At 38.4% G+C, this 15,008-nt stretch overlaps 1 protein-coding gene across 1 annotated transcript in view; it reads right to left on the bottom strand.

Moving 5' to 3' along the window:
• NELL2 (neural EGFL like 2) overlaps nucleotides 1-15,008 on the bottom strand; it is a gene marked incomplete at both ends in the record, with an annotated part of 141,942 nt that overhangs the window by 106,052 nt on the left and 20,882 nt on the right. Inside the window, 3 exons of the mRNA XM_079548740.1 lie at nucleotides 998-1,094; nucleotides 1,203-1,376; nucleotides 13,677-13,827. Coding sequence (XP_079404866.1) covers nucleotides 998-1,094; nucleotides 1,203-1,376; nucleotides 13,677-13,827 — 422 coding nt within the window. The remainder of the gene's footprint in view (nucleotides 1-997; nucleotides 1,095-1,202; nucleotides 1,377-13,676; nucleotides 13,828-15,008) is intronic.

Raw genomic sequence — 15,008 nt, 5'->3', positions numbered from 1 at the left:
TGAGATTAGTTTAGGCAATGCATTAATATTTTCTGATTTTATTATAGGATTCAACTGCCTATAGGGAGGGCAATGGGACTGCACTGTGTGTGGCAAGTTCAGCAAATTTTGACAAATGTCAAAGGTTGCAATTTTTTTCCGCTTGGAGGAATTCGGTGCTTCATATCTTTGCCTCACACAAGCTTCCATGTCAGATGCCATTTTGTCAGACTGCCCTTCTGCTGCCAGCTGTTGCATGGCAACAAAATATAACAGGATACTGGTGGGAAGGTTCTGCCTCTACCACCATACTACCAACATTCACCTCCGATATTGTGGACCAAAGTAGTAAAATAGGAGGCATAACTTTTGGATCAGCCCTCATGTGTTTATTTGTTTGTAAGTTTATACAAAAGGACAAACAGTAAGCAAAAATGCACATTGAAATATTTTCCTCTGTGGTAATGAGACTGGAGTTCTTCAGACTATAGTGTTCTGTGACAAAAATTACCTACCTAGCTATTAAACAGACATCAATATAAACATTTATTTCCTGGAATTGCATTCCTCTTGGCCATTTACTTTTCTCAGTCTTAAACCGCTTCACAACACACCATGGCACTAAGAACTGCTATGACTGCAGAATTACAGACTGTCTGATATTGGAAAGAACTTCCTGAGATCATCTACTCCAACCCTTTACTCAAGCACAGCCATCTAGAGCAGGTTTCCCTTTAACATGTGCTAGCAGCTTTTGAATATCTCCATACAACCACAGAAAAAGTATTTTCCTATGTTCCAACTGAATTTGAATTTCAGGTTTTTCAGTCTTAGTCATACTCATATTCCATCTACATACACTCATGCCAATAAACTGAGTAAACTCAGCTGAACAGAACTACAAGTCTCACCTGACAGACCCTTCATATCATGAAATATTTACTCTATTTACACTGCCTAAAGGAAGAGTAAACTGCATTCACTTTCACCTTAGTTCACATTTTTCTCCTCTGCATACCTTAAAATAACCGTGTGCATTATTCCTCTGTCCTAGCCAAAAGGTTGTACCCAAAGGTAAGTCCATGAAGGGCTTCTCCACAACTCTTTCATAGATTCTGAAAGGCAAGAGAAAAAGTGCGTCCCAGGTTGTTACCCTTTCATTTACTGAGAGCTGGAATGTTCCAGAAGTGACAACTTATTATAAAACAACACTCTTTACTTACTTATTACAGTCCACATGTAAAATCAAGTGAGAGGCACTGATTGCTAAGGAAAGCCTGTGCCACTTATCATCTGCCAGGATGTATGGGAATACTTCTGTGTGGGAGCGATGGCTGCCTGTACGATAATGCAACCGGATTTCATTTCGATGACCGCTGCTTTCCAATTCCAGATACCTGTACCATAAATGCATCACCATGTCATGAACCATTCTTATCAACACAGCAGCATTTTACATCACATAACTTCTCATTACAATGCAGGAACTATTAAAAAGAGGGGGAAAGAGAGAAGGGATACAAAGATGAAAGCAGGCGTTTTACATAATGGAAAGTTCTATCTTTCATGTAAGAACACAAGGTCCCAGGCTAAAGATTTCTTCTTCTAGCAACAGTACTTCACAAAACATGATCTCACTGAAAACATAATTATCCTATTATGAATAATTGCATTATATCCTGAAAGCACAGTATGGATACTCTAAAGGCATTAATGCACTAAAAACACCACCAAGTTCTGTGATAGGTACATTGTTAGCCATTACCAACAAATGTAGTAACAACTGAGACAGGGCACTGCCTTGTTTGCTTTTGGATATTCACTTTACACCTCTTTTCATTTTTCATAATGAAATTTCTCAAAAGAAATTCAAAGTCAAGAAATACTAATTCTTAATATTTTATGTGTATATACATAAATTGTTAAATGCATATGTGGTTGTGGTGTATATATATGTGTAATATATATATATACATACACATGCATTTATATGCATATATATGTGGTTGTGGTGTATATATATATATAAAATATATACACATATATACACACACATATATATAATATATATATATACATACACATGCATTTATATGAATGTATGTGTACGTAAATATATGTATATACTGAGTTTAAAAAGGTATTGCAGTTGTCCCAAGATGGATGCACCATACAACAGGTTTGCAGATTGAGGATGTAGATTTGGCAGGTTAAATGACTGCAGATTATTTAAAAAGCACTTTGTAACCAAACTTGCTGCATTCTCAAACAAACCTATTTCTTGTATACTGAATCTCTTCTAGGAAGACGTTTACGAAACTATTTCTCTTCCAATTGTTGAGTTTCTCATTTTTAAAGTTCCTCCCGTAAAACAGGAGGAAAAAATAAAAACAGAAATGAAGATTCTCTAATAATCATACACAACTGACAGATAGAGTAAGGAAGATAACAATATGTAGAGAGATACTGAAAATCTAATGGGCAATACATTTTTATATAGTTTTGCTGTTACATCTGCAGTCAGGCATGGCAGTGCTTTGTAAATCTGTGTGTGCATGTGTATTAGGGCAATGTAGTTTCTTTCAATAGGCCATCCATATTAAAGAACAGACAAGAAAATGATTACAGTTTTCAAAAGTGGAGATGAGGAGACCAAATCAAAACCATCTTGTATAGTCATTATCCCTAGGAGGAGGATGGGCTCACTGCACATCTCTCCTTCCTTCAGGATTTTTCACAGTGAAATATGCCTAGCAACAGCACAAAAACAATTATCCTTTTGCAGAACTGGCAAAGGGCAATTTCTTCTTCCTCCCAGTATTAACAAAGCAGTTAACTAAAGTCAGCAGTAAATTTTATAATCTGCGATCATTTGCCTACTCATGGCCCAAAAATAGTTTCTGCACTGGCAAGAAGTTTGAACTAATTGAAGGCTTGGCTGGCAAAAAAAAAATGGGCAATAGTGGCAGAGCATCAGTCAACTTAATAACCTCCTTCATAACTCAAGCGTCAAGGATAAGAATAAGGTCATGCTCAACCTAACAAAGAAGGGGAACATTATTGAACAGGACTCCTCCAGCAACTTACAAATGAGTCCACCCACTTGCAGATATAATTTGGAAAAAGGAAGTCATGAATGTACTGAAACATTATCTACTGTTCCAGCCAACAGCTAGCTCACACTCTCTTCAAAGTCAATGGCAGGACTGATCCCAAGACAGAGTTGCAGCAGACAGGCAGGAAACAAAGCAGAGATACAGTCAGTATGGAAGCTGTGAAATGAATGCTCGTGTTGCCTCTTATACAAGTGACATTATGAGATGCCCAAGAATACAAATCCCCTGAAATACAAATTCCCCCAAAAAAAAAGACATTCTGTAAAATTTAAGAAATGAAGAATTGCTGAGAGATAATGCTGATGTTCTATGATGCCACAATAAGCAAATGAAACTTCCTGTACAAAGCTGTGCAAAAATTCTGGACACTTGTGGTTTAGATTTCACTGTGATTAACTCACTGCTTTGAGATGCACATCAATCTCTGTTGATACTACATTTGGTAAACTGTAATAAATGTCTTTACCTAATGAAGGCATTATGATTTTTTGAGAAAATATGTATCAAAATTAAAAAATAAATTAATAGCCATTAGGAGAATTCTAATTTATCATTGATTGATATACTGTAGAGGCAGCAGGAAAAGACAATTAGAAAAGCAAAGGCAGCGATACCCAAAACAATATTCCCTTTAGTCTGAACTAATGCTGAGACACAGAAACACAGAGAACTGAGTATGAATCATTTCATTTCAGTTTTTACAAAATACTACACTTCATATTCTACCTTTCCCTGTTTGTTTTACTTCCAGGACTTAAACAGCTCTGGTTCCATTTAACAGATTTCAAAAGACAGAAACAGCCTCAGGTCTAGCAACAGAGCCTGGGTGGGAATGCCAAGGCTGCCGGAGGCAAAGCTTCTCTCTCTTCTGTGAGACTGCAACAGCACACGCCTGGGTGTGCACCTTCCAAGGGTTTGGAATGACAGTTGAGAAAGTAAGCTATGCATAAGCAAATAGCTCTGGATGTTAAAAACTTGTTTATATGAGAAAAATATTTTAAACTTCTCTGTATTCTCAGGACTACTCTATTGAGAGATAAAAGAGAGTGATCTTGTTTCCTAAAGGGCTTACTTCCCAGGGAAACAACAACTGCACCACGCTGCAGGCATTTCCTAAGAACCTCATTACAGGAGTTTTCAGGGAACTTCATCAGCTGAATGACCGTTTTCTTGCCTACACCATCCCATCTCAGTCCACTCATCTCGGTGCCATCAGCCAAGAAATTCAGCATAGTAATGTCACTGCTAATTATCCCAACAGCTCCTAGCTGCTCTTCTGCACTGGGAAGGTGAACGGCTCTTTGAGTAAAGGATAGGCCACAAGGAAAACCTCTTTTCTCAGAGGGTGGTGAGGCACTGGCACAAGCTGCCAAGAGAAGCTGTGGATGCCCCATCCCTGGAGGCATTCGAGGCCCAGGTTGGATGGGGCCCTGGGCAGCCTGAGCTGGTTGGTGGCAGCCCTGCCCACAGCAGGGGATTGGAACTGGATGGGCTTTAAGATCCCTTCTAACCCAAACCATTCAATGATACTATGCTAAACAGCGTGACAGGAGGATCTGCTTCTACCTTCACTAAAGCCCACAATCCCTATCACCATTTAATCAGTATCAGCCTATTTGATGTTAACCTCCTAAAACCCACACATTCTTTGTGACAAACAGAAGTAACTTAGCAGGGAGATGACATGATACAGTTATAATGTTTGACATTTGAAGAATAAAATGTTAACCTTAAAGGTTGTTGCAGCTCAGCAGAGCACTCTGTGCTTTCACAATCATTTCAAAGGCAACAGCCAAGGCCACAGTAAGACTGACCAGTCTGTGTAGAGACCAGCCAGAGAGCAATTCCTGCTGTGCTGACTCAGAGGAAGAAATTTGTCTCAATTGCCCCAGAGAAAGCTGAGAAAGGAAACAGTGATTATTTCTCTGCTGCCCAGCACATCTGTTGTAACCACTGTGTGCGGATCCTAGCATCACAGCTCAGTGGTAGACCTGCAGTGCCCCAGGGCAAGAGGTCAGCACTGGACATGTTCTTCATGCTCCCAGATGCACATGGAGACTGCAGAAGTTCAAATCAGGATGTGCAGTCAAAGCCTTGAGATCTGGGAGGCAAAACAACTGGGGATGTGGTGTATGAAGTAGCAGTCCTTCAGAAGAGGGAGGTATGGCCCTTCAGCAAGTGGTCAGTGTTAGTAATCCCAGCTCTCTGATAACTCATCTGCTCATTTGACATCCCAGCTCACACAGCACATGCACACTGCAGCTGCTTACTCTTACTCCAGGCAACTAACAAAAATCAACTTCAGTTTAGAGCATGTAGACAAGCATTTTAAAAGCTAAAAGATATTATGTCTGAATTTATTACACAGTGGGCTTTTGTCTTTTTTACAACTTTTACTACTCTCAGTTACAGATACAGTGTAAAAACAAGTTTTCATGGCTTTTTGATTTACACTAAGAAGAAAAGGAAAACTAATAAAACCACAGAGGAATATATATATAAGAAAAAATAAATCCTTGTCTCTGTTTCTGTTACTTATGAAAATCATAAAATCATGATACATAGCTTCTGGCACTGTCTGTGAAGGTGCTAACTGCAGACAGAAGCACACCAAGGAGGATCTGAACTATTATGCAGAACGGACAGCAGTAGGCCATGCCATAGATCTGGGTGACAATGTCTCTTGGGAGGGGGATCTGAAAGGCAAATCCAGGAAGGTTCGGCCTTCATCAAAAACAAAATCTTAGGCAGTGTTCTCACAGAGTTGGAGCAAGAATCAGGAGCTGAGGTTGCATTGGTCTCCCCAGAGGATTCAGAAAGGAGATATCCTCCCAAAAGTTGCTGATCTGAAATTTCAAAAATTAAGGGCTGGTATTACAGCACATTGTTCATTTTGTCCCAGTTTGAACTGTGAATATGAATCAAATTAAATTCCAAAACAATAAATACTTTTTTAAAACAGAATTCTTGCTCTCATTCCTCCCACTGATCTCACTAACCTCACTTATCAGTATGTTCCTTCCCACTCTGCTTTCACTACCACACAGCTCTGTTAACATCTACTTTGTCCTTCTGAGGCTTCCTATTCTACCAAATATCAATGAAGGAAGAATGTTGTTTCCCAGAACAAACAGAAAAGCAATGGAATAAACCATACATTTCACTCTCTCAGCAGACAGCAAGACTGCAAAAGCAACAAATCTTCTGATGTATACTGATATGTACTAAAAGAAAGTATATGCGTTCAACCTAACTCCTCCCCTTTCCTACTCTAACAGAATACAGATTTCTTTGAATTTCTCTGAACAAATACATATCAAACAACAGCAAAGAATAGCAATATCTGTCAAAATTCACATTTCAATACTTTCAGTGGTGTTTAGCAGTAGATAAATAGAAACAAATCTTTTATCTCTTATTCAAGTAGACCTGTCACCAGTCTGAATTCAGACTACAGAATCCAGGCTCATAGGAGCTTTTGGTAACAAGTTCTCCACCAAATGACACCGAGTTGTCCGGCACTGCAGTGATTTACATCAGCAGACCAACTGACCTCTCTTGACATAATAAAGGTTACAGGAAGGTATGTTTTAAGGTAGGTGCATTCATTACTGAGAAGAATTTACATTGTATTTGCAACATTCTCCTTTTCTTTTTTCTTTTTTGACAGGAAGCATAAGCTGTACTAAAGAAAAAACAAGCAATAATGACAAGGCATCAATCAACCAGCACTTAAAGAAACAGCACTCACAGTGCTGTGAGATTAAACTCAGTGTAACACAAAACTACTGCTTTACAAGTACCTCCATCCAACCATACATTCAAGGATATAAGTTAAATTCCCAAACAAAAAGAAGCATAGAATCTTTCTCTCTTGGGTAAAGAGCCTGGCCAAGGTGTCACTAAATACATAAGGAACCTTACATATAGCTTTTAGCATCTTCTTAAGTACTTTAATACTGAAAGAATGAGAGAAAATATCATTTTTTGAAACCTTTGATGAAACATGCAAACATACAAACTTTGTCAAAAGAAAAAAAGTCCGACCCCAGAGAAGTTTAAAATCGCTAGAGGAAGTCAGCTCAAAGGAGATGATTGACTGTTACAAACAAGTTGCAAAGGGTTCGTGATTATTATCAGAATAGTAAGAAACAGATTTGCTCTTTCTAAGAAACAAAGATTTACTACCAAAAAATAAAGCAAAACAAAACCCAGAATATTACAACTGTCCATGCATCCAGCAAAGTCCATGTGTCAGCAGAATGGTTAAAAAAGCTGAAACCAACTAGCACTTCTTTAGGCATAGGGAACAGCCACATACAGCTTAACTTTTGAAAATTAGTCCCATTTTATTCTTACCTAATATGTATGTTAGTGATGGGAGAGGAAAAATATCCCTCAAATAAAACCCATACTGTTCATTTAAGAAGTAAACATTGAAAGCTTTTTTCAGGGCAATGTGTTTGCAGCAAATCTTGTAACGTCAGAAAGAAGAGACTTAACGCTGCAATCCAGAAGTAGAGATGCTCATACATCAAAAGCATACAACTATTTTAGTAAGATAGTCAAAAGATGCAGCAAAATTCATGCATCAAGAGTTTTCACCTCTGGCAACCTACCTCCTTGGATGGAAAAATGCATAACAGAGAAATTGCATAAGATAATTTCCTCCTAGATACTGAAAAGGTCTCACGCTACTGTACAGAGCAGCATATTTAAGAGCAGATAATCAGAAAACTTGAGTAGTGGTGAAAATAACTATCATACAAGGCAGAAATTGAATCAATTAGTAGAGAAATATAATGAAGTGTAGGACATGTCCACACTATTCTACTGATTTCAGTATTTTGCTTTCAGGTTACAAAAACAGTAATTGAAGGAAAGAATGGTTAAACTGCAATCCAATTATTTCATCATTTAAGGGCCCTAATATACAGAAACTGAAGAGATACGGATATAACGTCAGTTGCATAAAGGCATCTAATCACGAAAAGGAGGAAAAGGCTTTATTGCATTGCTCCACTGTTGCCAGTTAAATGAAAATATACAACAGAATAGGGATGACTAACATACATTAAAGCTCTGTCACAGATAAAAGTTATCTCTGCCAGTTCTTTCATCATGAAGCTCAGATGAATTCAGAAGCGAAGGTAGGAGGCTAATAGTGCTTAAAGTGAAGGCTGAGGATAAGCACAGAGCAATCAGTGTTTAACAGCACTTCCACACAGACTTCAGGCATCACTTCATTAACAGCATTCAAAATATTTAACACACTGCTGTAGAGTACAAACCATTTTAGACAGGGCAGTCTGCGTAGTCAAGGTGATCTTTTCAAGTTAATTAAACATTTCTAACTTCTATCTTTCAGACATAAGCAGTACACTGCTGTGCCCAGCAATTTGTCTTTATCTGCCTGAAACCCATCTGAACAATCAGAGATGTGCAATTTGGATACACCTACAACACAATAATATTCTTGAGAGGATGATTTCCAATCTGTACTCCACAACCACCACCACCTGAACTCTTCCGTTGCTCTGAACAGTGGGGGGGAAGTAATTTGTGTAGAAAAATATGAGCAAATCTGAAAGGAAAATTTATATATCCAGTTTATGATTCATTCAGAATTCAGAAATCAGAAAAATTATCTCAAGTACATCACTTTAAAGAAAAATATGAAATCTAAAAAGTAACTTTCATTTGCAACCAAAATTTAACCTCGGTTGTTGCAAATTAGCGTATGTGCTCTGAAGTGCCCAGATCTGTGCAAAAAGAGGATGTTTTTACTCTTACTTTCAAAAATGTGTGAAGTATATCCTGAACCACTGAACAAAGAAACATACTTTTTTCCAATTTTTAAAGAACATTTTGCTTTTATTTTCCCTAGAAATTAGAACTATAAGTTGTTATGAAAACTGTGTAAAATAAAACATAAGAAAATCAACTTGTCTGATGAGTGATTATACCTACTGGTTATTGTTGCCTCCAGCTTTTCTCACCACCATTTCCTGAAGGCAGAAAAGCAGGAGTCAGCACTGGCCCTTGTAAACTAAGAATGTAGCCAGGTATGACTGCCCCACAACACAGGAGCTCAATACCTGCACAACTTCAGTGATTTCAGAGGAGCAACACAAAGCTGAAGCTGGTGCAAAGGAGTCCATTAGCGGTCTTAAAATGACTGCTGTGACAGAGTTCACAAGAAGTTGTTTAAAAATTGAAGGACTGTTGCAAAGAAATCCCTGGACAGAAATGGGCATATCAGAGAGATGGAAATCTGGCACGGAAGAAGCAGTTATTAAATGCAAACCATATAAATGCTTCCTTTATCTCCCTGCAGAGAAGGACCTGGGGGTTCTGGTGGATGAAAAACTGAACATGAGCCAGCAGTGTGCTCTTGCAGCTCGAAAGGCAAATGGTATCCTGGGCTCCATCAAAAGAAGGATGGCCAGCAGGGGCACAGAGGTGATTGTTCCTCTTTACTCTGCTCTTGCGAGGCCCCATCTGGAGTACTGTGTCCAGGTCTGGAGCCCAGTACAAGAAAGACAGGGAGCTGTTGGAGAGGGTCCAGAGGAGAGCCACAAAGATGATCAGGGGACTGGAGCACCTCCCCTATGAAGACAGGGTGAGGGAGCTGGGCTTGTTCAGCCTGGAGAAAAGAAGGGGTGACCTTATTGCAGCATTTCAATATCTAAAGGGAGCCTACAGACAGGAGGGGAATCAACTCTTTGAAAGGGTTGATAATTGCAGGACAAGGGGAAATGGTTTTAAGTCGAGGAAGGAGATATTTAGTTTGGATGTCAAGGGGAAGTTCTTTACGGAGAGAGTGGTGAGGTGCTGGAACAGGTTTGCCCAGAGACGTTATGGATGCCCTGTCCCTGGAGGTGTTCGAGGCCAGGTTGGATGGGGCCCTGGGCAGCCTGGTCTAGTATTAAATGTTGGTGGCCCTGCCTGAATTGGGTGTTTGGAGATTCATGATCCTTGGGGTCCCTTTCAGCCTGGGCCATTTTGTGATTCTGTGATTTTTATTCTCCTTCATCATGAAATAAAAGCCATAACATACTGCAGAAGACTCAGATATTAGCCTAATTCCAATGTTACCAACACCAAACTAGACTAAACCTCAGTTTTTGCACAATTCAATCAAGTAAAGCCTATTGTTACACACAGGCAGCACTTTGTACATTCTAGTACAGAATAGAATCATAGAATGGTTTGGTTTGGAATGGAACGGACCTCAAAGACTATCCAGTTCCTCTGCTGTGGGTCATCCACCCTGGCCTTGAGTGACCCCAGGGATGAAGCATCCACACCTTCTCTGAACACAGAACAGGATAGAGAGTAAATATTTAATAAAAGCTTAAGGGCATATCTGGTTTAATGGCCACAAGCACTTTCTGGCCATACTCCTGTTGAGACTTATATTACACCTGCTAAAAACAAAGGTCTGTCCTGATAGTAAGTAGGATCAGACTAGATGTAATATTTTTAAAACAAATTCAGGATTGTTTTTTGTTTTGTTTTGTTTTGTTTTTCATTAGATGACCTAATATTCTCTGCAGGAAAGCTATGAAATATGCAGATGGAGATAAATAATCTATAAGACTTTTTTCTTCTCCTTTGATTATCCTTGTAGGGAGACACCAAAAACAAATAGAGAGCATATATCCCTACAGAAATTCTGTAAACAAAAATTAGGCACCACTTAAGATGCAAGATACAGAGAGCATGCTGGTTACCAATGGCAGTAGGAAGTTTTTTTCAGCAAGATGCATTATCTTCAGTTTTCTTTATAATGTAATAACATTTGAATCACAGTATTAAAAGTTTCCATGGTTAAGAGCAAAAGGGCTAAAAATGCTGAGCAATGTATCTGCAGTTAAAAGATCTACAAAATGTAGACCTTATTTCAGCCAGAACCCTTGAAAAATGCAGGCTTCTTGCTTTCAATTGTACTTAGACATATGAAACTCCAAGATGCAGATAAACAGAACACAGAAATGTAATAACGCAACCTGTAAATATTTAAGTTTTGAGAGAAATTTCACCAAAAAAAGTGTGTTGCCAATATATTAAGAAACAACAACAACAAAGGAACCTAACTACTCATTCCTAAAAACATACCAATATAAAGTAATTGGATTTTCAGAGTCCTGCTTGTTAGCCTTTTATAACCGTATTTTACATGGGTATAAGCAGATGACATGGTCCAACCAATGCAAATGAGATAAGAAGCAATATGTTTGCACGGTCACATGACCTGCAAGTCAGCACAGCTTTAACCTTTATTTTTCTTTGGTATCAATTCAACATATTCTTGTTAACAGAAGAGCAGTGCTGTTCCTTTTGTCCAGTCTTACTCACTTCAAGGACTAACTACCTCCTCAAACAACACCTCAAATCCTTTTGCAACCCTCTGATGAAAGTTCATCACACATACTCTTTGTACCTTACTATCACAGTCTTTGTGTTCAGGAGCTAATATTTTCCTCCCAGTTGACCACCATCCAAGTGAATATTCATCAGGTTTGGCTCACTACATTACAGATTTTTTTAATGTTCTCTTTCTTCATGCCATTCCCAGGAGCAGGAAAGGCTCTACAGCAAACAGTGCTTTTAGAAAGGCTATGCTTACTCCTTTTTCCAAACACTGAGTTTCACATTGATGATCTCTTCGCCCACCTCTGCAGCTCTCTTGGCAGAAGAAGAGCAGCCTGCGTCCATTCTAAGACATATACCTAAAAACACTCAAACAGTACACTGTGAACTTGTTCTCAAGCACTTGTTTACTGTCAGGAGCTTGCTCTGGCTAGCTCTGGAGAATGCTATCACCCCAATCAGACACATGAAAGTGATAAAAACAGAAAAAGGATGGCAGAAAACTCCTTTTGTTAATGTAATAGAAGGAAATTTGAGCACTGGAACTTCGTATTTTATACCTGTCCAGATTCACACAGCCATCAGTTCCAGCTTAGGGCCCATAAACCATGAAAAATACAAGGCAGGAGCATTCCCTATGGCAGCATACATCTTCTGGGTGACAATCAGAGGTCACAATTTGCAGCAACAGCAAGAAACCAAACGTAACTAAAACTCACTTGCTTCCCCTCAGGGCAATTTTTACTCTCTTTTCCAAACTCACTAAGTTTCAGAGAGGTGACGTCTTTCCCCATCTCTGTGGCTATCCTGGCACATTGAAGTTTTGTCTCTCATTTTGAAATAGCAACTTTAGTTGTGTTAGTTCTATCAGCAGCACAACCAATCCCTGCTCTTATAAATGTAGAAATAAGCTTAGCTAGATCACAGCTGGCCCTACAGACCAACTTCCTCACTCATGCCAAAATAAACTTGTCCATCTGGGGTGATCTACACTTATGGTGGTAAAATCTGAATTAGAAACTCGCTATTCCCAGCTGCCCAATTCTGCCCATTGGGCACTGCTAGCTCTTGCAGATGAGAGGGAGGCAACAACTAGCAGAGAAGCCACGTGGCACAACTGTGATGCAATTTCAGTAAGCATCATGCAAGAGGCATTCAAACACCCCCTTGCAGTGTTAAAGATATGTTCATACACTTGGCATAATGACCTATAAGAATTTTTTTTTTTTTTTTTTTTTTTTCCTCCAAACAACTGAATTGTGTACAATGGGACCTCTGGGAAAAAGAAAGTACAACTGGACCACTTTCCAGCACAAAGTAATTGACAACAGACCTCCTAATAAGAACTTGTACACTTTAAATAAATGAACAAACAAATAAATAATATAAGCAGATATTTTAATATGCTTGAACATCCATCTTCCGCCTATCTTTTTATTTCAGCTCATTGTACACATGAAAATAGAAAGGACTCTGAACCTAAAGCAGAAATCATCTGTTGCTGGTGCCGATGACTGCTCAAGAGGTGCATATTTTATAACTCCTTTTCATTCTGCCACAGAATCATAGGGAGGTTATCTTTATTAGCCATTACTTGGAGAGAAATACAAAGAAATCTTACTCCTCTACTGGTTGTTATCCTATCAAAGAAATAATCCTCAAATGTTTGGGGTAGTTTACTTTTGTTATTTAAAGCTGACGCTACTCTGAGTCAAGTGCTCAGCTTCTTGTTCTGGGCATAAGGCTATAACAGGAATTTTTTGTTTATTTTTTACAGCCCACAGTGTTAAAAACTAATTGGTGAAGAAGCAGATGTATAGGACCGGGCTTTGTGAATCAATGTGACTGTGCAGATGTGAAGGTTTCACACCAGTTGAGCATCTGGTCCTCATGGTTATGACCAACGAGAGAGAACTTTCCATGCCCTCAGCAGCAAGAGACATTTGAAAAGTGGCATCTGTTCCACTTTCCACTGGCAGATTTGAACTTGTGAATTTTTATCAGTCTACACAATATGCCAATTCATTCTCTCTCTCTCTCTCTCTCTCTCTCTCTCTCTCTCTCTCTCTCTCTCTATATATATATATATATATATATATATACACACATAAAACCTGCCATACAACAATTCCTTTAATTTATGTACAGTTTTTGACAGTATAAGTACATACTTCCATTAGCTAGCATACAGCCAGTGATACTTACCTGTGATCTAAATGATGAATAGAGAAAATAACCCCTGAATTTAAATGGGCTTGTTTTAAGGTCACCAGGATTGTGAATTCATATTTATTTCTCAACTTCTGAAAAAAGATTTCAGCTGTTTCTGGAGACGCTTTTACACTTCTTGAAGTATCTAAGAAAAAAATACAGAAAAAAACCATTCAGTATAAAATCTTATTTTACTGTACAATCTCAGCTCAAAAAGCTTACAGAAATAACAAGCTAGATCTGAGAAGCACAATGAACAGCTAGGCAAGAGCAGGAACAAAAGTATTTTAAACACCAGCTCTTACATGAAATGAGAGCCATTTAGACAAAAGTGTGCACATTTTCTAGGACATCCATTCTATTCTGGGTAAGGGGGGGTTGTTGGTGACAGTTTTCTGGTGGATTTTTTTCACAACAGGCTCATGATTCTTTTACTCTCTCCATAGATGGCCAGATGGTACTTTGATATCTCATCCAAAATGAGGACTTACTTGCAGTCAAGCACCGAGAGACAACGCTGGATATGAGCCCAATTTGTGAGGCGCAACCTGATTTTCTTTTCTATGACTTCTACAAAAACATTGTGCTTAACAGTTATGCATAATTATTTAAAAAATAAAAAAAAAAATTAAAAAAAGCTACCTTTAGGGAAAATTTACGCAGTTAAGACTTATAAATGAACTTAAGCACTCATCATTTTTCAAAATGCATTGCTGCTATTAATCACTGTGTACTCCAGTTGTTTGGTATGTTACTGCTTCTTCTTGCACAGGACATCATGAGTATTTCATAGAGTAACTGCACACCCATAAAAAAGATTTTGCTGTTAAAAGTCCATGTATAACCAAGGCTTAAGTAATGCTTCTGCTGAATTTATATAACATACTTAAAGAAAAAAAGGCTAAACTTCAAGCCCCCTGGAGAGATAATTTACAAAATAAGATGTTAAAATGTTAGAAAAACAATTCCCAAGGTTTTCCATAATACATTATACTGGAAAAAAAAAATAATATATGTATTTAATGCATAAAATCAATTCATTAGAGTGTGTAATCAACTGTGTAAAAACTAAATCAATTCACAAGCTTCTCATCATAACAATTTAACCATCATGCTCTAAGTCAGGGACACTAATTCAGGGACAGCAACTGCAGCAGAGAGCTTACTGCAATGGAAACATTGATCTCCTTTGGCAGAGCTGAAGCTGAGCTCTCAAGTAAGCTGACATCACTGCTCTAAGAAAGCGGTTTATACTGCAAGCTGCACTACAGAAATACAACTTGAGAAATACGGCTTGGTATTAACAGCAAACATTTTAATGTGGTT

Source organism: Tetrao urogallus (genome assembly GCF_951394365.1).
Source record: "Tetrao urogallus genome assembly, chromosome: 1".
Taxonomy (NCBI): Eukaryota; Metazoa; Chordata; class Aves; order Galliformes; family Phasianidae; genus Tetrao; species Tetrao urogallus.
This window is presented reverse-complemented; position numbering and strand designations above follow the sequence as displayed.